Genomic DNA, 20,665 nt, shown 5'->3' with positions numbered 1-20,665 from the left:
GGGAGATACTTGCGGTGATAAAATATTTTGCATATTGATTAATATGGTGAGTACACTACTATATGTATTTGTCAATACTTGCAGAACTTTCACTAAAAATGATGAATGGTATACTGTGATGATTGTGACTTAATACACATGTTACACAGCCACTGACACTGGCCCCAAGTTAATGATGGTCCCTAGCGTTGGTATAAGTGCAAAAGCTCTGCAGTGTCCTGGGGGCAGGAACAGAGCACGACTGTGATACACACCCTTCCAAGGGGTGCTGGACACCTGGGGAGGTGGGCCAAGGGACAGTGGGACAAGGCCAGGCCTCCTGGGGGAGATCAGTTTGGTCACAGGACCCTCCCCCGAAGGCAAGAGCTTCCAGGTAAGGGGCTCAGGGCTGATGCTGACCAATGAGATGGGCCCTCATGGATGGAATGGCAGTGACATCATAGTTCCGATGCTGCCTGGCACCCACTCTGCTTCGTGTCCGAAGGCAGTTGGGAGCCCTTGTGGTCTCTGACCTTCTCTGGAGATTGCCTGTCTATCCTGTTCTGACCCACCATCCCCCTCATCCACCTTGTCACTGTTTCTAGAGGAGAGGCGCACCTCCAACAGCAAGAGCTCAGAAAGGTGAGCAAGAGAGGCACCCTCATCCCTAATGGGCACCTTGGGCACAGAGGCCACTTGGCAGGTGACCCCCTTCCCCATGAGCTGTGGCTGAGCTGACACCAACACTGGAGCACAGAAGGTGAGCCAGGGGGATGCAGCCCCTCAGGGAGCCAAGGGGTGCCAGCTGCAGCCACAGTGCCCAGGCTCATGAAGGTGGCCAAGGTCTGAGCTAAGATTTCTGGAGTGGGGAAGGGGGGTAGGTGAAAGGAAAATGAGGATGAAGAGAAATGGAAGTGGGGGGATGGGGGCAGGAGGAGGTGATGCAGGGGAGAAGGAGGAAAGATGAACAGTGAAGGAACAGGGCAAGAAGGATGAGCAGGAGGAGGACCAGCACAGAAAGGGGGAGCAGGATGACAGGAGGCCAAGACCAACCCAAGCCAGTTCCTTGAGAGTCATGTTGGGGTCCCTGTAGATATTTTACTTGAGTGATCCCTTGGGTTGATGCTCAGACGTGGGGAACCTCAAGGTACTGATTGAGGCCTGAGGGGAAATCACTGGCCTGATTCAAGACTAACCACAAGAGCTTACTCTTCACATCAGTACCCTCCTGACACTGCTAACAAGCAGTGGGAGAGGAGGAGTGAAGGAAGATCAGGGTTCAGGGACAGCTGCTTGTGAGAGTCCAGGTACCCAGGTCCATCCCATCCCAGTCACCCTTGCCTGCATGGAGAGATGACCCTCCCCCTAAGGAAAGTCAAATTTCAGGCCAACGGTTCAGGGCTGCTCCTGGCCAATGGGTGGGCTCCACTGTGGGTGGAATGGCAGTGACCCCAGAGTTCTGTCTGTTGCCTGGCACCCACTCTGCTTCCTGTGCCCAGGCAGTTGGAGGCCCTTGTGGTTGCTGACCTGCTCTGACGCTCGCTCGCCTGCCCGCCCTGCTCTGACACACCTGATTCCCACACCTTCCTGGTTGACTTGTTATTATTTTGAGAGGAGAGGCCCATATCCAACAGCGAGAGTCAGAAAGGTGAGCATAAGCTGCACCCTTGACCCTACCAACACCTCAAGGAAGGAGAGGCGACTGGTTGGTGTGTGGACCACTCAGGTCTGGGCCTGAGGTGACAGGGACCTCCAGCACCAAGCCCCTGAGTGTGTAGCCCACTCAGGGCTCTGTGGGGTGTGGGCTGCTGCCAGAGATGCCTGAGTCCCTGTGAAGAGCCTGAGGTGAGAGCTCAGAACCCTGGCCCAGTAAAGGAAGAGAGGGAGAAGGAAGGAGGAGAGATGATGCAGGAAGAGGAAGAGGAGGATGTGGAGGAAGAGAGGTCTAGCCAAGGAGAGATGAAAGTAGGAGGAAGGGTGGATACAGGAGGTGAATTAGGAGGAGTTAAAAAGACAGGAGTGAGAGCAAGAAGAGTAAGGATGAAGGAATTAGAGCAGGTAGATGGAAGAGGAGTAGATGAAGGAGGGGGAGAACTAAGCAGGAGAAGATGGGTGGATGGAAGTGATGGATAGAAGAGGAAGGAGAGGTGGAGGAGGGGGAGGAGGAGAAATAGGGGACCCAGGCCAGCCCAGAGCAGGTGGTACTGCAATCCAGATGGGGTTGCTTCAGTGGTGTAGTGAGCCCCAGGTTTGATGCTTGGACCCTGGGTACCTCAGGGAGCTGTGTGAGGCCTGGGTGGAAAGTCTCTGGCCTGATTTAAGTCCATTGGCAAGGGATTAGTGTCCACATCACTACTGTCCTGGAACCCCTAATAGGGAGGGGGAGAGGAGGAGTGAAGAAAGGTCATGGTCAGGGGACCAAGTGTTTCTGAGGGGCCCTGTGCCTGGGTTCATTGCCTGCCACTACAGCTGGCCCAGTCACCTTCCACTGCCAGCTGACTGTCCTGTCCCTGGAGGAGATGACCTCCTTGGTTATGGATTCAGTGCTAACACTGACCTCTGACCTTGGTCCTATTTTGGGTGGATTGGCAGCAACCTCCAAGTTCAACCCTCTGCATAGCACCCTCTCTGCTTTGTGTCCCCAGGCAGTTGGAGGCCCTTGTGGTCTCTGACCTGCTCTGACACTCGCCTGCCCTCCCTGTTCTGACCCACCGACCTGAACTTGGGTCCATTTATACAGCAGAGACCAGCTCTAACAGCAAGAGGCCAGAAAGGTAAGAAAAACCTGCACTGCATACTGACTCTTGGGGACAGGGGCAAGCGGGTCGGTGACTCAGTCCTCCCTGGTCTCGGCCAAGATGATGCCAAACCCAGCCCTGACCATGAGCCAGCTGCGTGCAGTCCCTTGTGTCTCCAAGGGGTGAAGGCTGCTGCCCACAGTGCCTGATTCCATGTGAGGGGCCCAAGGTCAGAGTTCAGAAAACTGACTCCAGGTGGGGGGCACGGTGGGAAGAAGATTAGACAGAGAGGTTTCAGGAGGAGACGAAGTGGAGGAAAGAGGGAGGGGAAGGGCAGGAAGGAACAAAGGAGCAGGAGGAAAAGTGTAGCAGGAGGAGGACCAAGGAGCAGGAGAAGATGGATGGATGGAGGCGCAGCAGGGGGTCCAGGCCAGCCCAGAGCCAGCTCTATGGGTTCCAGGAAGGGTCCCTGCAAAAGCCATGCCTGAATGAGCCCCTGGTTTGATGGTTGGACCTCAGGAACCTCAGGGAGCTGGGTGAGGATGAGGTGGGAAATCATTGGCCTGATGCCAGTCCAACTGCAAGGGCTTAGTGTCCACATCCGTATCCACTTGGCACTTCTGACAAGCAGCGGGAGAGGAGGAGTTAAAGAAGGTCAGGGTTGGAGGACCAGCTGGTCATGAGAGTCCAGGTGCCTATGACCAGTTCAGCCAGGCTCCACCTGCTCCTGGTCCCACTCCCCTGTGTGGAGAGAGGATCTCATACCAAAGGAAAGTCATTTTATAGGTCAAGAGTTCCATGCTGCTCCTGGCCAAGGGGATGGCCCATTTCCACTGTGGGTGGAAAGGCAGGGGTCCCAGAGTTCTGCACCCTGCCTTATACCCACTCTGCTTCATGTCACCAGGCTACTGGAGTCCCTCAGAGTTGCTGATCTGCTCTGACACTCACTCGCCTGCCCACCCTGCTCTGACCCACCTGATCCTCACACCCGCCTGGTTACCTTTTTACCATTTTGAGAGGAGAGGCCCAAGTCCAACAGTGAGAGTCAGAAAGGTGAGCTTGAACTTCTCCCTCACCCACTACCAACACCTCAAGGACAGAGGCCACTGGTGGGTGCCTGCACCACTCAGGTCTGGGGCTGAGGTGACAAGGACTGCCGGCACCAACCACTGAGCATGCAGCACCCCTCAGGGCCAGAATGCCCAAGTCCCTTTGAGGAGCCTGAGGTGACAGCTCAGACTCCTGGCCCAGAAGGGAAGAGGGGGAGGAGGAAGGAGGGGAGAGAATCCAGGTGCTGGAGGAGGAAGAGGGGAAGGATGGGGAGGAAGGAAGGTCTAGCTGGACCAGAATTGGATGGAGAAAGGAGGAAGGACGAGATGATTGAAGAGGAGTATAAAATACAGGAGGGTGAGGTAGTAAAAGACAGATGGTTGGGGGGAGGGGAATAGCAGGAGGAAGGAAGCGGAGGAGAAGTGGGGAGATGGAGGTGGATGGAAGAGAATGCAGGTGAGATGGAGAGGGGAGTGAAAGAGAAGCAGGGTGTTCAGACCAGCCCAGGGTCTGCTGTATCGAGTTCTAAATGGTGTTTCTTAAAAGTTGTACCTGAGGGAGCACCTTGTTTGATGCTGTGACCCAGGGAACCTCAGGCAGCTGGGTGAGGCCTGGGTGGGAAATCTCTGTCCTGATTCAAATCCAAAGGCAAAAACTGAGGGTCCACATCACTATCCTCCCAGAAACCTCTAAGATGGAGGAGTGAAGGAAGGTCAGGGATAGGAGACCAAGTGTTCCTGAGGGTTGATATGCCCAAGTCCATTGCCTGCCAGGCTACAGCTGCCCCAGTCACCTTCTCCTGACAGCCTTGTACCTGGAGAGGAGGACTTCCCTGGTTATGCGCTCAATGTTGACCCTGATCTCTGCCATCAACTCTACTGTGGGGGGAATGACAGTGAACTCACAATTCTGCCTGCTGTCTGACAGCCACTCTGCTTTGTGTCCCCAGGCAGTTGGAGGCCCTCGTGGTCACTGACCTGCTCTGACGCCTGCTCATCTGTCTGCCCAACCTTCTTTGACCCACTTGATTCCCCCACCTGACTGGTTATCTTGTTACTGTTTTGTGAGGAGAGGCCCATATCCAACTGTGAGAGTGAGAAAGGTGAGCAGGAGCTGCACCCTCATCCCATACCAATCCCTCAAATACAGAGGTCACTGGTGGGTACCCAGACCACTCAGGGCTGGGGGGGGAGGTGACAATGACCTCCAGTACCAACCACTGAGCATGCAGCCCCCTCAGGGATCCCTGCAGTGCAGGCTGCTACCAGAGGTGCCTGAGTCCCTGTCAGGAGCCTGAGGTCAGAGCAAAAGACACCTGGCCCAGAAAAGCAAGGTTCAGAGTAGGAGGGAGGGAAGCAGATGCAGGAGAGGAGAAGGATGGGAGGAAGGAAGGTCCAGCTACACCAGAGTTGGATGTAGGTGAGGGAGGAGGTGGTGCGTGAGGACGAGAAATGAAGACAGGAGTGAGAGAAAGAAGAAAAAAGATGGATGAAGTGTTAGGCAATTGATGGAGGAGGAGGAGTTAGAGGAAGGGGAGGACTGAGCAGGAGGAGATGGATGGTGCAAGAAGTGGATGGAAGAGGATGAAGCAGAGATGGAAGAGGATGTGGAGGAGAAGCAGGGGGTCCAGGCCAGCCCTGAGAGTTGGTCTTGGGTTCCAAGTTGAGTTGCTAGAGATTATACTTGATTTACATCCTAATGCTGCAAACTCGCTAACCACAGGGAGCTGGGGGAGGCCTGGGTGGGAAATTGCTGGTCTAATTCTAGTCCAATGGCAATGACTTAGGGTTCACCATGGAACCCCTAGGATGGAGGGGAGAGGAGGAGTGAAGGAAGAGCAGGGTTAGGGACCGGGTGTTCCTGAGTTTTCATGTGCCCGAGTCTATCACCTGTCAGGCTACACCTGTCTGTGGTCATCCTCCCCTGCTAGGTTACAGCCCTGTCCCTGAAAAGGATGACCTCCTTCATTTTGGGCTCAGTACTGACCCTTACTTCTGACCTTAGCCCAATATTGTGTGGAATTAGAATGAACTTGCAGCTGCCTGGAACCCACTCTGCATCATGTCCCCAGGCAGGTGGAGGTTCTTGCGGTCACTGACCTGCTCTGAAGCTTGCTCATCTTCTGGCCCTGATCGAACCCACCTGATCTCCACACCCACCTGCTTACCTTCTTACCATCTTGAGAGGAGAGGCCCACATCCAACAGGGAGTGTCAGAAAGGTGGGCTTGAGCTGCACCCTCACCCTCTACCAATATCTCAAGGGAAGAGGACTGTGGTGGGTGCCTGGAGCACATGGGTCTGAGGTCAAGGTGACAAGGACCTCTAGCACCAATCCCTGAGCATGAAGCCCCTTCTGGGTTCCATGAACTACGGGCTGCTGCCAGAGGTGCCCGACGACCTGGAGGAGCCCAAGTTTAGAGGTCAGACTCTTGTCCAGAAAAGGAAGAGAGGGAGAAGGATGGACATGTGAGGCTGAAGGAGGTGCAGGAGGGGAGAGGATGCAGGAGGAGGAGGAGGATGGGAAGAAAGGAAGGAAGGTCTAGCAAGAGGAAAGATGGATTCAGGAGAAAAGGTGGATGCAGCAGGATGGAGGGAGGAGGTGAATGAGGATAAGAAATAGGGACAAGAGTTAGAAGAGGAGAAAACATGAACGGAGGTGAGGAGGAGGATGCAAGGAAGATGGATCAGGAAGAGCATGAAGAGCAGGAGGATGAAGAGGAATAGATAGAGGAGAGGGAGGAAAGGACTGAGGAGGAGGAGATGGATGGATGGAAGAGGTTGAAGGACAGATGGAAGAGGGGGGAGGGGAAGAAAGGGGTCCAGGCCATCCCAGAGTAGGTAGTATGGCGAGCTGTGTGGGGTCTCTTAAAGGGTGTACCTGAGTGAGCTCCTGGTTTGATGCTTGGACCTGGTGAAATCCGGCAGTGTGGTGAGGCCTGGGTGGCACATTGCTGGCCTGAGTCAAGTCAAACTTCAAGGGCTTAGAGTCCACATGAGTACTTTCTTGGAAACCCTAAGTTAGAGGGGAGAGGAGGAATGAATGAAGGTCAGAGTTGGGGTCCAAATGTTAGTGAAGACCTATTTGCCCAGGTCCCTCACCTGCCAGGTGACACCTGCTCCTGTCAACTTCTGCCATGTTACAGCCCTGTCCCTGGAGAGGATAACCTCCTTGGTTATGTGCTTAATACTGACCCGGACATCTGACCTTTGTCCTAGATGGATGAATGGAGCGGGGAGCAGGGGGTCCATGCCAGCCCAGAACCAGCTCTATTGGGATCTGGATGGGGTCCCTGCAATGCTTGTACCCTACTGAGACCCTGGGTTGATGCTAAGTCCCAGGGACCTCAGGAAGCTGGGTGAGGACAAGGTGGTATGAAATAGCTGGCCTGATTCAAGTCCAATGGCAAGGGCTTAGGGTCCACATCAGAATCCTCCTGGCACTACTATCAGGCAGGGGAGAGGAGGAGTGCAAGAAGGGTTGGTGGACCAGCTGGTTGCAAGTTTCCAGAACAGTCAGTCTCCATCTCCCCCTGCTGATGCTCCCCTTTGTGGACAGAGGACCCTCCCAGAAAAGAAAGTCACTTTTCAGGTCAAGGAGTCAGTGATGTTCCTGGCCAGTGGGATGGGCACCATATTGGTTGGAATGGCAGAGACCCCAGAGTTGTATCTGCTGCTCTGAACCCATTCTGCTTCGTGTCCCCAGACAGTTGGAGGCCCTCGTGGTCACTGACCTGCTCTGACGCTCACTCACCTGCCTGCCCTGCTCTGACCCACCTGATCCCCACACCCGCCTGGTTACCTTGTTACCATCTTGAGAGGAGAGGCCCACATCTAACAGCGAGAGTCAGAAAGGTGAGCAAGAGCTGTACCCTCAGCCCCTACTGACACTTCAAGTAAAGAAGCCCATGGTGGGTGCCTGGACCACTCTGGTCTGAGGTTGAGGTGACAAGGACATCCAGTACCAACCACCATGTGTGTAGCCCCCTTAGGCCTCTGTGAAATGTGGGCTGCTGACAGAGGTGCCTCAGTCCCTGTCAGGAGCCTGAGGTCAGAGCTCAGAATCCTGGACCAGAAGTGGAAGAGGCGGAGTAGGAGGGAGGGGAGAGGCTGTCGGAGGAGGAGGAGGGGAGAGGATGCAGGCACAGGAGGAGAAGGAAGATGGAGAGGAAGGAAGGTCAAGTCAGAGGAGAGATGGATGTAGGAGAAAAGGTGGATGCAGGAGGATGGAGAAAGCAGGTGAGTGATGAGGAGCATTAAAGACAGGACTGTGAGGAAGAAAATAAAATTTTGATGGATGGGGAGGGGGATGATGGAGGAAATGTAGATGGAGGAGGGAGAGTGGGAGGACCATGCACGCGGAGATGGAGGAGTGGGAGGTGGATGGAAGAGAATGAAGGTGAGATGGAGAAGGGGCTGAAGTACACTTTCAGGTCCAGGCCAGCCAACAGCCTCATCTACTGGGATCCAGGTGGTGTCACTTAAAAGTGTACCCATGTGAGCCACTGGTTTGATGCTCAGACCCAGAGAAATCTGGGAGCTGCTTTTACCTGGGTGGTCCATAGCTGGCCTGAGTCATGTCAAAGCCAGGAGCTTAGAGTCCACATCATTATCTTCCCTGAATTCCTAAGAGGGATGGAGAGAGAAAGAGTGAGCAAGGTGAGGGTTGGGGGACCAAGCCTTCCTGAGTTTCCATGTGCCTGGGTCCATCACCTGACAGGTTAGAGCTTCCCCTGTCATCTTCCCCTGCCATCTTGTCCTGCTGGGTTACAGCCCTGCCCCTGGAGATGATGAGTCTTTAGTTATGGGCTCAGCATGAACTGTGACCTCTGCCTTCAGCCCTATTGTTGTTGGAATAACAGTAACCAAAAGTTCTGTCTTCTGCCTGGCACTCACTTTTATCTTGTCCCCAGGCAGTTGGAGGCCCTGTGGTCTCTGACCTGCTCTGACGCTCCTCCATTTCTCCACCTCTCCCACCCCGTCCCTGGGTGCATTTCCACCAAAGAGGCACAGAACCAGCAGCGAGAGGACACACAGGTAAGTGTGACTTGCTCCCTCACCACATACTGACACTAGGGGACAGGGGCCTCTGGTGGGAGCCTGGACCACTCTGGTCTGTAGCCAATGTGACAAAATCTACAGCACCAACCACTGAGGATGCAGCCCGCTCAGGGATCTGTGGTGTGTGGGATGCTTCCAGAGGTACCTGAATACCTGTGAGGAACCTGAGGTCTGAGCTCAGACCCCTGGCCCAGAAAAGGAAGGTGGGGAGGAGTAGTGAGGAGAGAGGATGCAGGAGGAGGAGGAAGAGGTGGACTTACAAAGAAGCTGGATCAGGTGGAGAGATGGATGTAGGAGGTAGAAGGATGAATGGCTGGTGGAGGAGCCATGGATGGGGAGGAGGAACGTGGAGGACTGTGCGGAGGTGGATGAAGGAGACACGGGCCCTGGGGAATGGGCAGAATGTAGCATTGAGACCACTGTGGATGAGTGTGGATGTTGGAGGAATGTGGAAAAGTGGTGGTGGGAGGCGGACATTAGGGAGACAGAAGAGGAAGAGGTCGAGAGGCATGAATGGAAGGACGAGGAGCAACATGGGGCAATTGCAGAGGAGGAGGTCTGAGTTCAGGCAACTCTCCAGGTCCCAATGGTCCCTCCAAGCCTCTTTTTTGGCCTGGATCCTGGAGGTTTCCCATCCAACCCACTGAGATCAGGGACACCAGCTGGGTGAGCATGTGTGGCCTGTGGGCTGGGGACATAAGAGCCTCACCCAGTTCAGCATCCTGTCCCCCATTGCTCCATGTGTCATCTGACCCACAGACTCCAGCTGTGTTCCTCATTGGCTAGACCCTCTTTGTGTTGTCCCAGAACAGATGTGTCCCACCATGTGAACAGGGAAAATGAGGCCCTTCCCCCTGTGACTTGTTCAGAACTGTGAACCTAGGGATGATCTCATAGCACAGAGGCTGCCTATGGTCAAATATATTATCCTTTTACCAATTCCACCACCCCCCCCAATGGGCTGGTGCTCTTCCCTGATTCACCAGGAAGAATCAGCTGAGAGTTAAGAGGAATGGAGCAGGAGTTTCTGTCATGGCTCAGAGGTTAAGGAATCCAACTAGAAACCATGAGGTTGAGGGTTCGATCTCTGACCTTGTTCAGTGGGTTAAGGATCCAGCATTGCAGGGAGCTGTGTTGTAGGTCACAGACTTGTCTCAGATCTGGCATTGCTGTGGCTGTGGCATTGGCCGTAGCTACAGCTCCAATTGGACCTCTGGCCTGGGAACCTCCATATGCCATACGTGTGGCCCCAAAGACAAAATGACAAAAAAAAAAAAAAAAAAAGGAATGGAACCGATGGGAGCCTCTTGTCCTAGAGATCTCTGGTGCCCACATCCCACCCTGCCTCCCTAGTGGACACATCCAGAGTGGGCACATGGTCAGGGAAGAGCTTAGTGGGCTGGAGCAAAGGGCTCTCCTTGGATGGGAGAATACTGGGCCTTATATTCACCTGTGCACCTTCCACTTCAAACTTCAGTGCTTCCTGGGGCCCAGAAGGCAGGGAATCTGGCTCAGAGCTTTTTTCTTAAAATTTACACATCAAATGTAGGTGCTAAATTATACCACTCAGTGGCATTTAGTGTATTAGCAGAGCCATGCCACCATCACCACTATTTCCACCTTCCTCTACCTCATGAAAAAAAATCTATCAGTTCATACCCCCACTGGACCCTGCCCCCAGCACTGGGGGCCACTGACCTCTTTCTGTCTGGGCTTGGCTCTGCTGGACACAGCACCTCCATGGAACTTCACAGCATGTGGTCTCCGTGTCTGCTTTCTTTCCTGAGCATCAAATCCATCCATGTTGCAGCACATGGCAGTGTTTCCCTCTTTTTCTGGTTGAATGATGTACCACCACATCCTGGTCCTCCAGCCACCTGTCCAGGGCTACTTAGATGGGGCCCTCTTTTTGCTCTTGGGAGTAGCTCTGCTATGAATGTGCATGTACATCTATCTGTGTCCCTGTCTTCCTCTCTCTTGGGTGTATACCTGGGAAAGGACCTGTTGTATCATGTGGCAACTCTTCATTTAACTTTTGGAGAAAGGCCTGGTTTTCCAAAGAAATTGCCCCATTTTACAATCCTGCCAGCCAAACAGGAAGGTGCCAGCTTTTCCACATCCTCATTTGATCAGTAACAGCCACTCCAGTGGGTGAAAAGTTTGGTCCTCTGCTGGCTTTGATTTGCATCCCCCTGATGCTAATGTTGAGATTGGTCTCCTGTGCCCTTTGGCCTTGATTTTGCAGGAAAGTCTATTCAGGCCCTCTGCCCAATGTCTACTTGGGCCATTTCTATAGTGGAATAAGGAGTTTGGCCATATTCTGTATACTGGGCTCTTATCTGTCAGGTCAGTCTCACATTTTTATTCATTGTGTGGGTTGTCATTTTCTTGACAGTGTCACTTGTCACTTGAGGCACAGCTGTTTTAAATTTAATCAAGTCCACTTTATCAATGTTTATCTTTTGTTCCCTGGGCTTTTGATGCCTAAGCAAAATATGAGTCCTATGAGCCTGTGGGGCCCTCCACAGCTGGCAGCTTCCCTTCCCTCAGCTCCCCTGGCCCAGGGAGCTCACACCCCGGTGCTGCAGGACAGCTGCTGGCCTTGGCCTCCTGGCCGCCTTCTTTTTCCTCCTCATCTCATTGTGACAGGATCTCCAGGCTGCTGGCAAGGGTCTGTAAGTGGAAGTGTTAGGATGTTTGGGATGTCACCCACCCAGGCAGCACGGTTTTCTCCTGTCTGATCAGATAGAAGGGGAGCTGCCAACAGGGGGCCCGCTTCAACCTGTTGGTTCTCTGAAGCTCTTTCATGCACTGGAATATTTGGATTTTTTCTTTCAGCATCAGACATGGTAAAGCTGGAGACCCTGCTGGCCCTGGAACGAGCAGATATCATTGCCAGCTATGAACAGGTGAGGCACCAGAGGGAGCTTAGCCATTAGGAGCAGCTGCAGCCCTGGAAGGGGTCAGAGCCAAGGGCAGGCAGGGAGGCCTGGTGGGGACAAGACCCAAGTAGAACAAGTGAGGCCCAAAGGTCATTGTCATCAGCAGGAGCAGGTACATCCCCCAATGGGAATCAAAATATTCCAGGTGTGGACCACTCCTTGAGGGGGAAGGTGAGGCCCAAGGTGGGGAATCACAGCCCAAGGGGGCAAGTGTGTCCCTGGGGGATCAGAGCAAAGGCTGACCATGTGAAGCTCAGAGGCAGCAGGAGCAGGTGTGTCCCATGCAGGATCAGAGAAGGTAGGAGAAGATGAGGTGCAGGTGCAGGTGGCTCTCCTTGGGGCAGGTTCTCATGCTGGGCCACCATCAGAGGTTCCTGGGCTCCTGAGGACACTCTGCTTGTAACCCCTCACCTTGGTGCCCCATCTGGGTTTCAGGGGCGCCGGCCAGGGCCTCCAGCAGACCCATGGGATGATGCTGACCTGTTGCTCTACAAGGCCACAGACAGGCTAGGCTTTTTGCCGTGAGTCATCTTGATACCCCCTCCCCCCTCCCCAGGGAGGGTTACCATTTGCAGAAACACCTCTGGAGGCAGAACCCTTCTGTCTAGCTCAGGGCCTCAAATCCTGGTGGCCACTGGGGACCAGGGTCCACACTAGGCTTGGGGTGAGAGAGCTTAAAGAATATACAGGAAAAACTGGAGGCTGAGCCAGCCTGGGCCTTAGCCCTGTGGCCTCTACACCCACACTGGGGAGAGCCCAGGGCAGCCATCCAGCAGGGTCAGGGTCAGGGCTCAGCCTGATCTGCAGTGGCTCTACAGAGCCTGGCCACAGGGGGAGGGGCACCTGGCCCACAGGTCTCCAAGGGCAGTGGGCCCAGCCAGGGGGCCATGTGGGGACACTGTGAAGGGCAGTGAGATGCTGCTTCAGATATTGGACAGATGGTTAGGAGATGATAATGTAGGACCTAAAAGCTCACAGGAAGGTGACAGAGGCAGGGGGAGTTTGACTCCTTGTGTGGTGCCAGGAGGAGATTCAGGGTAGGATGGCTGGCCTGGCCATGATGGGGGAGGGGAGACTGGGATGAAGTTTCTGGGTCTGCTCTGGGAGGGGCCACACACCTGTCAGGTCAGGAGTGGGGGTGCACAGTGCAGAGGGGGTGGCCAGCCTCAGTGGAAGTAGGGGCACTGCCTGGGGTGCTGCAGTCTGCTCCAGAGCTGGCACCCACCTTGGGTCCTCCTCCGTCAGGGTATCCCTGGTTAAGATGGGGGGTGGCAGGGGCTGGGGGCCTCCAGACACCTGGTCCTCACAGCTCTACTTCTCTTGCCTTGTAGTCAGGAGCAGCCTAGCCTCAGCACCCAGGGCCTCAGCATCCACAGCCTCAGCACCCACGAGGCAAGGGTGAGAGCCAGTCCATGCTATGCTGGTGGGAGGTGGGAGGTGGCCACGCAGTGGCTGTGGTTCCTTGCTGCCTGACCCCAGAGTTGTTGGGGGTCCTTGGGCTGTGAGGGGTCTGTGCCTTCATGCCTCCTCTAAGATCAGAGCCCTGAGTCAGGGCTACTTTAGGGAAGCAGGAAGCTTGGCTAACACCACCATGTCCCCTTTTCCAGCAAAGAGCCAAGGACATCAGGCGAGCCCCTAAGTGGGTGAAGATGCTGAGGAACTGGGGCAAATATGGGGACAGTCAAAAGGTAGAAACCTGAGCATTCTGACCCTGAAGGAGGCTGGTCTGGGTCTCCTGGGGCTTTCCTGGCCACCCTAGCCCAGGACCCCACAGAGTGGACCAGCCATGCCCACACCACAGCCTATCCTTAGCTGGGGGAGACTGGGCCAGGCCCGGGCAAAGCCAGCCTCTCCTGAGCAACTTCTGCATGAGTCTTGCTTCATGTCACTGGGTGTCACTTGCACCAGTCTTAGGGCCCCTTCTTACCTGCAGATGCGCCGGCGGGTCTACAAGGGGATCCCCCCACAGGTGAGAGGACAGGCATGGTCTCTGCTGTTGGACCTGGAGAAGGTGAAGGCAGAGAACCAAGGGAAATACCAGGTATGGCCCCTCCACCTGTGCCTCAGGGACCCTCGCCTGTCCCCAGATTTCCTGGCACCTCCCAGGCTTATAGGCCCAGGGCCCACCTGCCAGGAAAGCCATGCCAACCATGCAGACACTGAGTCCAGGGTTGCACAGGTGCCACCTAGCATCACACTAAGGCCTCCCATACCCCTGAGGGGGACAGAGTCATAGGGCAAGGGACAGAAGCCAAGAGGAAAGAGCAAGGTGACCCCACAGAAACCATGGATAGAGACCACCCGGCCAGATGAACACAGCCCTGACTGACCTGGGTCAAGAAACAGGTCTCAATCCATTAACCAAGAGAGGTCCCTACCCATGGCCAGTTCCTGCCACTCAGCCCCCATCTGCACCGTGGGCACCCTAAGTCCCACAGCCCAGGGTGGGTGCTCTATGCACCCGGCTGAGCGGCATCATCAGGAGAAGTGCAAGGGGGAGCAGGTGTGATAGTGGCCACAGGTGTCCAAGTTGCTCAATGATGGGTGATCTGAGAGGCCCCCGAGCATGGTGAACACCCACTGACACTGTGGGAAAAGAGCCAGCATCACACTTAGTCCTCAGGCTCTCAAAAGGCCCTGAAAACAAGGCATGGGCTCCCCTTCTGGCCCTCTGCCTCACCCAGCCTGTCTGTGGTGGGACTCAGAGGGGTCAAGGGACAGAGGCCCAGTTGCCCTCTCAGCATCCCACTGCCCTGGGACACACACACCTGGGAGCAGCCTCCCAGGGGACAAGCCCATCACCAGGGCAGAGGCACTGTCATCCTGGACTCCCTTGTGTGGGGTGGGGGAGGAGGGGATCTGGTGGCCTGGCCAGTGTGTCACCATTGGGTGGGAGTCTGGGACTGGAGAAGCCACAGGCTGATTATCCACAGGGCTTCTGGGCACAGGCTGTGACCTGGGCACCCTTGTGATCCTGCCTGGCTTCCGAAACAAGCAAAAGAAAGGTTTCTCTAGAAACACTCATGTTGAGCTGGCAGTGCCTGCTCTGCTGGTTAGGGTTCCAGGCCTCTGACTTTGCCACCCCCCCCACCCCCGGCTCTACCCACAGAGAATGAAAGAGCAGGCCAGGCTCTACTCTCTGGACATCAAATTTATCGACATGGATGTGAGCTACACCTTCCAAAACAATATTATGTTCAGGGAGCGTTACGGCATCAAGTGAGGATGTTGGGCCACTGGTCCTGGGGCAGGAGAGCAGGGGAGCAGCGGTGTGGTGGCCCGGGGATCCTGGGGGAGAGGAGGCATGATGGCGAGGGCTGGACCTGAGGTGGTGAGAGTGGGGCCCGTGCAGAGCACCTGCAGGAGTGGGAGCACACAGGGCTGGGGTGGCCCTGAGGGAGGATGGCTGTGCCCTCAGAAGTCAACAGGCCCCTGCAGGGATGGGAGGGGCACTGGGCAGCAGAGAGCAGGCTGGACCAGGACACAGAAGGATGGAGTGAGAGTCAGATGAGTCAAAATGACACCTCATTTTGATGTCTGTCTACTTTTTTAAACAATTCATATCATTTATAAAAGAAAAGTGGGATGGAACCCGCAATTTTATCGCTCTGTCCTACATTAGCAATCCTTGCTCCATCCAGTGTCCCACACACACCACACACTTGACCAGTGGAAGGTGTTTATAGTGAGCCTCATTGTCCCCTTTCCAGGCAGCAAGCCCTCTTCAACGTGCTTGCAGCTTACTCTGTCTACAACACGGTGAGTACCCGCCCCTGGTCAGCCATCCCACAGTGGCCCTGCTTCTTTAGTGGCCTATTGGCACCAGTCAGGATGTCAGCTCCCATGGCCACAGAGATGATGCAGGGGGACCTCTGTTCTGAAACTGACATGGATGGCTGGGGTGCAGACCCCAGTTTTAAGGACAGAAATGGCACATGATACCTGGGCTGCATCAGCCCACGAGCTGATAGCAAGTTCACATGGCCCTAAAAAGCATTGCTGTGGTCACAACGCTTAAGTTTGAATCCTGAAATGCCATTTTATGAATCAGAATCCTAGCAGGGATGAGAGGTCCCAGCAAACCAACTCCTGTGTGGCCCATGGGAGGCAGCTCCCGGCCCCATCTGCTCTTTCTGAAACAATCCCTCAAAGAACACAACCTGAGAGGACCCCATAGGCTGCCCACAATAGGGCCTGGGGCCACCCACACACCACCACCACACAAAAGCCAGGCCCACACAGGCCACAGTCAGCAACCCTCCACCTCCCCTCATAGCAGGACATCCAGACCTTGCTGGTTCCCAGCACCCAGCATGCCTCATCTGGGAAAGGGGGTCTGGGATGGTGCCCAGGCATGAGTGGGAGACCGTCCAGAAGCTGAGGTGAAAGTGCCAGGGAGGGGATGGTGGAGGCCTCTGAAGTGGTCCCAGCAGCCATGTCTGACTCTTGCAGGAGGTGGGCTACTGCCATGGCATGAACCAGATTGTCGCTGTCCTGCTCATGTTTCTTAATGAAGAGGATGCTTTCTGGGCACTGGCCCAACTGATGGAAAACAAAAGACATGCCATGCATGGTAGGTGACTGCCACAGAGCACTGGATGTTACTCAGAGTCGGGAGTCTCCCTGCAGAGTTCTCCCAGTTGTGGGGCTGCCAGGGACTGACCTGGTCCATCTCCCCATCAGCAAAGGTCACCAGCTCCCCCCTAGCAGTCTGCGTCCTGTAACCACAGCCCTCAGCGCTGGCCTCATCCAGACCACTCCATCCCTGCTGGTCCCTCTGCCTCTCTTCTGCTGCTACCGGGCCACCTCCAACCCCACCCCAAGCCCCTGATCAGAGGAGGCCCAGGTGGCAGCATCTCCCTGCTGTGCCCCCCACCTGACTCCCAGGCCCAGGAAATGTTCATGCACACCCCACCCCCATCCCTTGGGCCACTCCCAGCCACTCAGTACTGGGACCCTTGTCCCCTGCTGTAGCCACAGTTGAGAGAGCCTGTGCCAGAGACAGATGCCTGCCTGATGCTCAGCACTGGGCACCTGCCAAGCTGGGCCTCAGTGAGCAGGTTCTCAACCCTGGGCCACCCCAAGCCTCAAAAGCAACCAGTCCTATCTGGGAAGAGCCATCCAGCCAGGCTGGAGTGGGCCCTGCACACCGGGGACACTGTGCAGGGAGGAGGCCCTGGGTTCCAAGGGCACATAAGCCCCTGCCAGGTACACCTTTGACTTTTTTGGGGTGATTCTTGCGGATTCTCAGGCTTCTTCACTCCGGGGTTCCCGAAACTGCAGAGACTGCAGGCCCATCATGGTAAGATTCTGGAAAGGACACTCCCCAAGCTGAAGCAGCACCTGGTGAGCAGAAGCAGCCCTCACATGGCCTAGCCTGCCTGCACTTTCATGTTCTTGGCCTTGGTGAGGCCAGGCCTGAGCTGGGGTCCACTGGCCAGGGGGGTGGCTGCATGGGGCCTCTGGGGGGGGAGGTTTGAGGCCAAGCAGGCCAGCCCCAATCACTTGTGCCTCTGTCAGGACAAGGAATACATGTCCACAGCAATTTACACTACGCCATGGTTTCAGCGCTGCTTTATTGACCATGTAAGTGTGCCCAGGGAGACCAGTTCCCTGAGGGGCATCCCAGGGGAAGCCCAGAACCCTGGGGAGGGGGGAACTGGGGTCCTTGGGCAAACCGTCTTTCCCTGGGCTCCTGGAGGGAAGACTGGGTCAGCCCAGGAGGAGGGCAAGCCCGTGCCCACCCTGCAGTCAGCCCCAGGCTTCTTGGAGGTGCTCCTGTGGAGCCTGGGGCAGTCTTTTATCTCTAGGTCAGCAGATGTGCAGGCCAGGCCCTTAGGACTCCAGGTGGCCTGGTGGGGACCTCTTCAGTCCACTCAGCTAAGAGCTATAGGGCCTGTTTGGAGGCAGCCTGTGGGACCACAGGACGCAGAGGCAGTGGGGGGCTCCTACCCTGTTCTAGGACACTCCCTCAACACACACCTTGTGCCCTGCTCAATCTGCCCCTCCTGGGCCTGCTGTCCCCACAGACACCATTCTCACTCACACTGAGACTACTGGACGCATACATCCTGGAGGGTGAGCGAATGCTCACAGCCATGGCCTATACAATCGTCAAGATTCACCAAAGTGAGTAAGCCTGAGCCTGGGATGCTCAGGCCACAGAGGTGGGCCAGCTGACACACAGGCTGGGTAGAGGCCCTGGGAGAGGTGGCAAGAATGGGGCCAGCTGCTGGATGTGACATTGCCTTGGTTCTCCTGGGGCCAGCAGAGCGTGTCTGCTGCCCCCAGGGAAAGGCCCCAGGGTGGGGGCTGAACCTTCCCAGTGGGGCCCCTGTTGGCCTGATGGCATCCTTATCCTCAGAACGCCTCCTGAAGCTGCCCCTGGAGGGATTGCATGAGTTTTTCCAGTACTCGATCTCCAAGCCATGGACCCTGGATGATGACACAGTGATCAAAAGGTTACAAGCCACAATGACTGAGCTGCAAAAGAAGAAATATGGCCTACTCCCTCCAGGTGGGCTCAGCAGGGGTCCCCTCCTGATACCCCTTCCAGGGCAGTGACCCATGGATCATCCAGGGCCTTCCTGCTCCCCCCGTCCACCTGCTCATCTGCTCTAAGGCTCAGCCTGCATGGGTTGGGCCCCAGGGCAGCCTCCACAGATACTGACCATAACCTTCCCAGGCACAAAGGATGTTCTCAGGGTGGGGCCAGGGTGGCCATTTGGGCCACCAGCAGCCCCACCCTGCACAGATCACAGAGCCTGGGGGAGACACTGACCTGGTGTGCTCACTTCCAGCAGAACCTGAGGAGTTCCCCACGAGGCCCCTGGGTCTGGAGCGACCATCCCTGGAACCCAGGCCTTGCCCTATCACTACAAGCACCAAGGAACTCCCTGGAGAGGACGGGCCAGTTCTCCATGGCCCACCTGCCCAGCACCAGCAGCAAAGACCCTCACCCAGCCAGGCCTGCTTACAGGCTGAAGAGCACCATCAAGAGGGGGCCGTGGCATCAGGATGCCCCCTGAGGGCCCAAGAGTCTCTGAGTCTGTCCTGCCTATTCCCATCCCTCTGCATACCTCAGGACCGAATGTGGCCCTGGAGATGGACCTCCCTTCCCAACATCCCCAAGAACTATGAGTGTCCAGTGAAGTGGCAGGTTGACATCGGGTTTGAGCCCGAGTGTTGGGACCTTTGCCCCTCAGCACGGGCCAAGGTCGCCCTCAGGGCAACACTGCAGGCCTAGCCCTGCAGCCCCACCAAGGCCCCAGACACAAGTCCTTCCTGGGCCCATTGAACATGCAGCCACAGGGCCCAGGACAACCCTCCTGACCCATGACAAGTGCAGCCAATGCCCTTCCTGGGGCAGTGACCACCATGGCCAAAACAGGATATGCTATTTCAACTTCATTAAGATTTGTAATGCTACTCCATCATTTTGCAAATGACCCTTTGACATTATCCATGACACAACAGGCATTTGTGATGAAGTTAAATTTTCCTCAAAAATCCAATGATTTCTAAGATTTGTCTTTCAAATGAGATGCATCTTGCCACTTGCAGCACTAAAGCATTGAATCCCAAATCCCGGTGTTCACCACAGGGTGGCAGAATTCATCTTCTGCCTCAGTCATCCAGCTGCAAGTATTCACAGAGCAGACACTTTGAAAAACATGTAAGCTTTTGTATTAAGGAGCTCCAATGGCAAAGCGTGAATAATTTCCCACTATAAATCTCCTAGAGCTCCTTTCATTTCTTTCTTGTTACTATGAGGCAAGAATGGTAGTGGTGAATTTGGTAGGGTTTATAACATGTCTCTAATGATCTTGGACCATGGTATTCCCAGAAACTTGCCTGACTGCTCTCAGCCCTTTTGTTTGGCTAAACTGAACAGTTCTACTTGGCTAATTCTATTTACCATAGCTTGCATAGTCTCTCAAGCTTCTCCCTTTGAGACAGAAACTATTATGAAGTTGTCAATATAATAAAATAACTTACTTTAGGTATGGTCATATATACATTTCTAGTCTAAAAACATGGCAGTACATTAAATCTATATCTTTGGGGGAAAATGGTACAACTATACTCTATTCCTTTCCATACAAAATGAACTATGCCTGATAGTTCTTTGTTTCTAAAAGTTCACCTAAAAGCATAAATGTATGCAAATTGCATTTAACTTTTAAAAGAGTAATGAGTCATTCCAGAAGACAACACAAATTATAATGTTACAATTAAAATCATATAGTGGCTCAGAAATAGATATAGAATGCAAAGGCTTAACAAGATGTAAATTAGCCCAATTTCACATATATATTATATAAGGCTATTTCAATATAAAATATGGAATCCCTACTGTTGAACAATAGGATTGGAAGAACCAAAGACACAGGTTTGATACCTGGCCTGGCACAGTAGATTAAAAGTATTGTTGCAGCTGTGGAGTAGGTTACAACTACATCTCAGATATAATCCCAGGCCTGGACACTCCATATGCCACAAAAAAAATATGTTTCAATTAGGATAATTTTAGTTGTAAATGAAAAAAATATGAAATTGTTTTTAAATGTAAGGATATTTGTTGGTTGGCTTACCTAACTGCAAACTCCAAAATCCTGGAAAGCCTCAGAATGAGTTGACAAAAATGATCAATTATACTATAATAAAATCCTTTACTTTCTTCTTCTTGTCCCATTTGTCAGTGTTGAATTTAGCTTAAATCTTACACCCTGAGCACTAGAAGGAGTGCAATCTGTAGTAATTCAGAGAAGAGACTCTTCGTACGACACTAGCAGAGCTAACTGCCCTGAATATTAGGTGGAAAAGGAGATGCTCTAACACAGTGGTGTCAGGAAGAGTATTTTTGAAGAAGTGACTAGACCTCCAGCTAAAGTATG

At 54.3% G+C, this 20,665-nt stretch overlaps 2 protein-coding genes across 14 annotated transcripts in view; one reads left to right on the top strand and one right to left on the bottom strand.

Moving 5' to 3' along the window:
- Window positions 1–20,665, bottom strand: part of LOC110258480 (protein FAM240B-like) — a 135,199-nt gene that overhangs the window by 75,887 nt on the left and 38,647 nt on the right. Inside the window, exons 2-4 of one of the 6 annotated variants that reach the window (XM_084979668.1) lie at window positions 13,696–13,770; window positions 10,525–12,256; window positions 6,647–6,781 (exon numbers count right to left, since the gene is read on the bottom strand). The exons of 1 other annotated variant lie outside the window; for it this stretch is intronic. In XM_084979668.1, the coding sequence (XP_084835794.1) occupies window positions 6,647–6,781; window positions 10,525–10,686 (297 nt within the window). In that variant the 5' untranslated portion in view covers window positions 10,687–12,256; window positions 13,696–13,770. The remainder of the gene's footprint in view (window positions 1–6,646; window positions 6,782–10,524; window positions 12,257–13,695; window positions 13,771–20,665) is intronic. 4 more of the 6 variants (XM_084979670.1, XM_084979669.1, XM_084979671.1 and 1 more) reach the window with 4 other exon arrangements.
- Window positions 221–20,448, top strand: LOC110258680 (USP6 N-terminal-like protein). Of its 8 annotated transcripts, none has more exons than XM_084979601.1 (21): window positions 221–621; window positions 1,479–1,627; window positions 2,625–2,753; window positions 3,622–3,770; window positions 4,717–4,869; window positions 5,839–5,987; window positions 7,472–7,620; window positions 8,679–8,802; window positions 11,665–11,735; window positions 12,204–12,289; window positions 13,100–13,166; window positions 13,376–13,456; window positions 13,702–13,809; window positions 14,878–14,987; window positions 15,479–15,527; window positions 16,221–16,341; window positions 17,020–17,114; window positions 17,289–17,354; window positions 17,798–17,897; window positions 18,133–18,285; window positions 18,569–20,448. In XM_084979601.1, the coding sequence occupies exons 9-21, from the start codon at window positions 11,673–11,675 to the stop codon at window positions 19,012–19,014; spliced, it is 1,545 nt and encodes a 514-aa protein (XP_084835727.1). In that variant the 5' UTR covers window positions 221–621; window positions 1,479–1,627; window positions 2,625–2,753; window positions 3,622–3,770; window positions 4,717–4,869; window positions 5,839–5,987; window positions 7,472–7,620; window positions 8,679–8,802; window positions 11,665–11,672; the 3' UTR covers window positions 19,015–20,448. The 8 variants fall into 8 exon arrangements, with proteins under 8 accessions (XP_084835727.1, XP_084835733.1, XP_084835728.1 ...); XM_084979607.1 differs by having other exon boundaries at window positions 442–739; window positions 18,572–20,448; XM_084979602.1 differs by having other exon boundaries at window positions 457–739.

This window comes from Sus scrofa, chromosome 10, assembly GCF_054392235.1.
Source record: "Sus scrofa isolate SSC_HxYL_T2T_F1_AM1 chromosome 10, Sscrofa_HxYL_maternal_Yorkshire_Landrace_v2.0, whole genome shotgun sequence".
NCBI classification, from domain to species: domain Eukaryota; kingdom Metazoa; phylum Chordata; class Mammalia; order Artiodactyla; family Suidae; genus Sus; species Sus scrofa.
This window is presented reverse-complemented; position numbering and strand designations above follow the sequence as displayed.

Coding starts and splice junctions, on each gene's coding strand:
- LOC110258680 (XM_084979601.1), top strand. CDS start 11,673: ATGGTAAAGCTGGAGACCCTGCTGGCCCTGGAACGAGCAGATATCATT. Junction 13,457..13,701: donor AATATGGGGACAGTCAAAAG/GTAGAAACCTGA, acceptor TCTTACCTGCAG/ATGCGCCGGCGGGTCTACAA. Junction 17,355..17,797: donor AGCGCTGCTTTATTGACCAT/GTAAGTGTGCCC, acceptor CTGTCCCCACAG/ACACCATTCTCACTCACACT.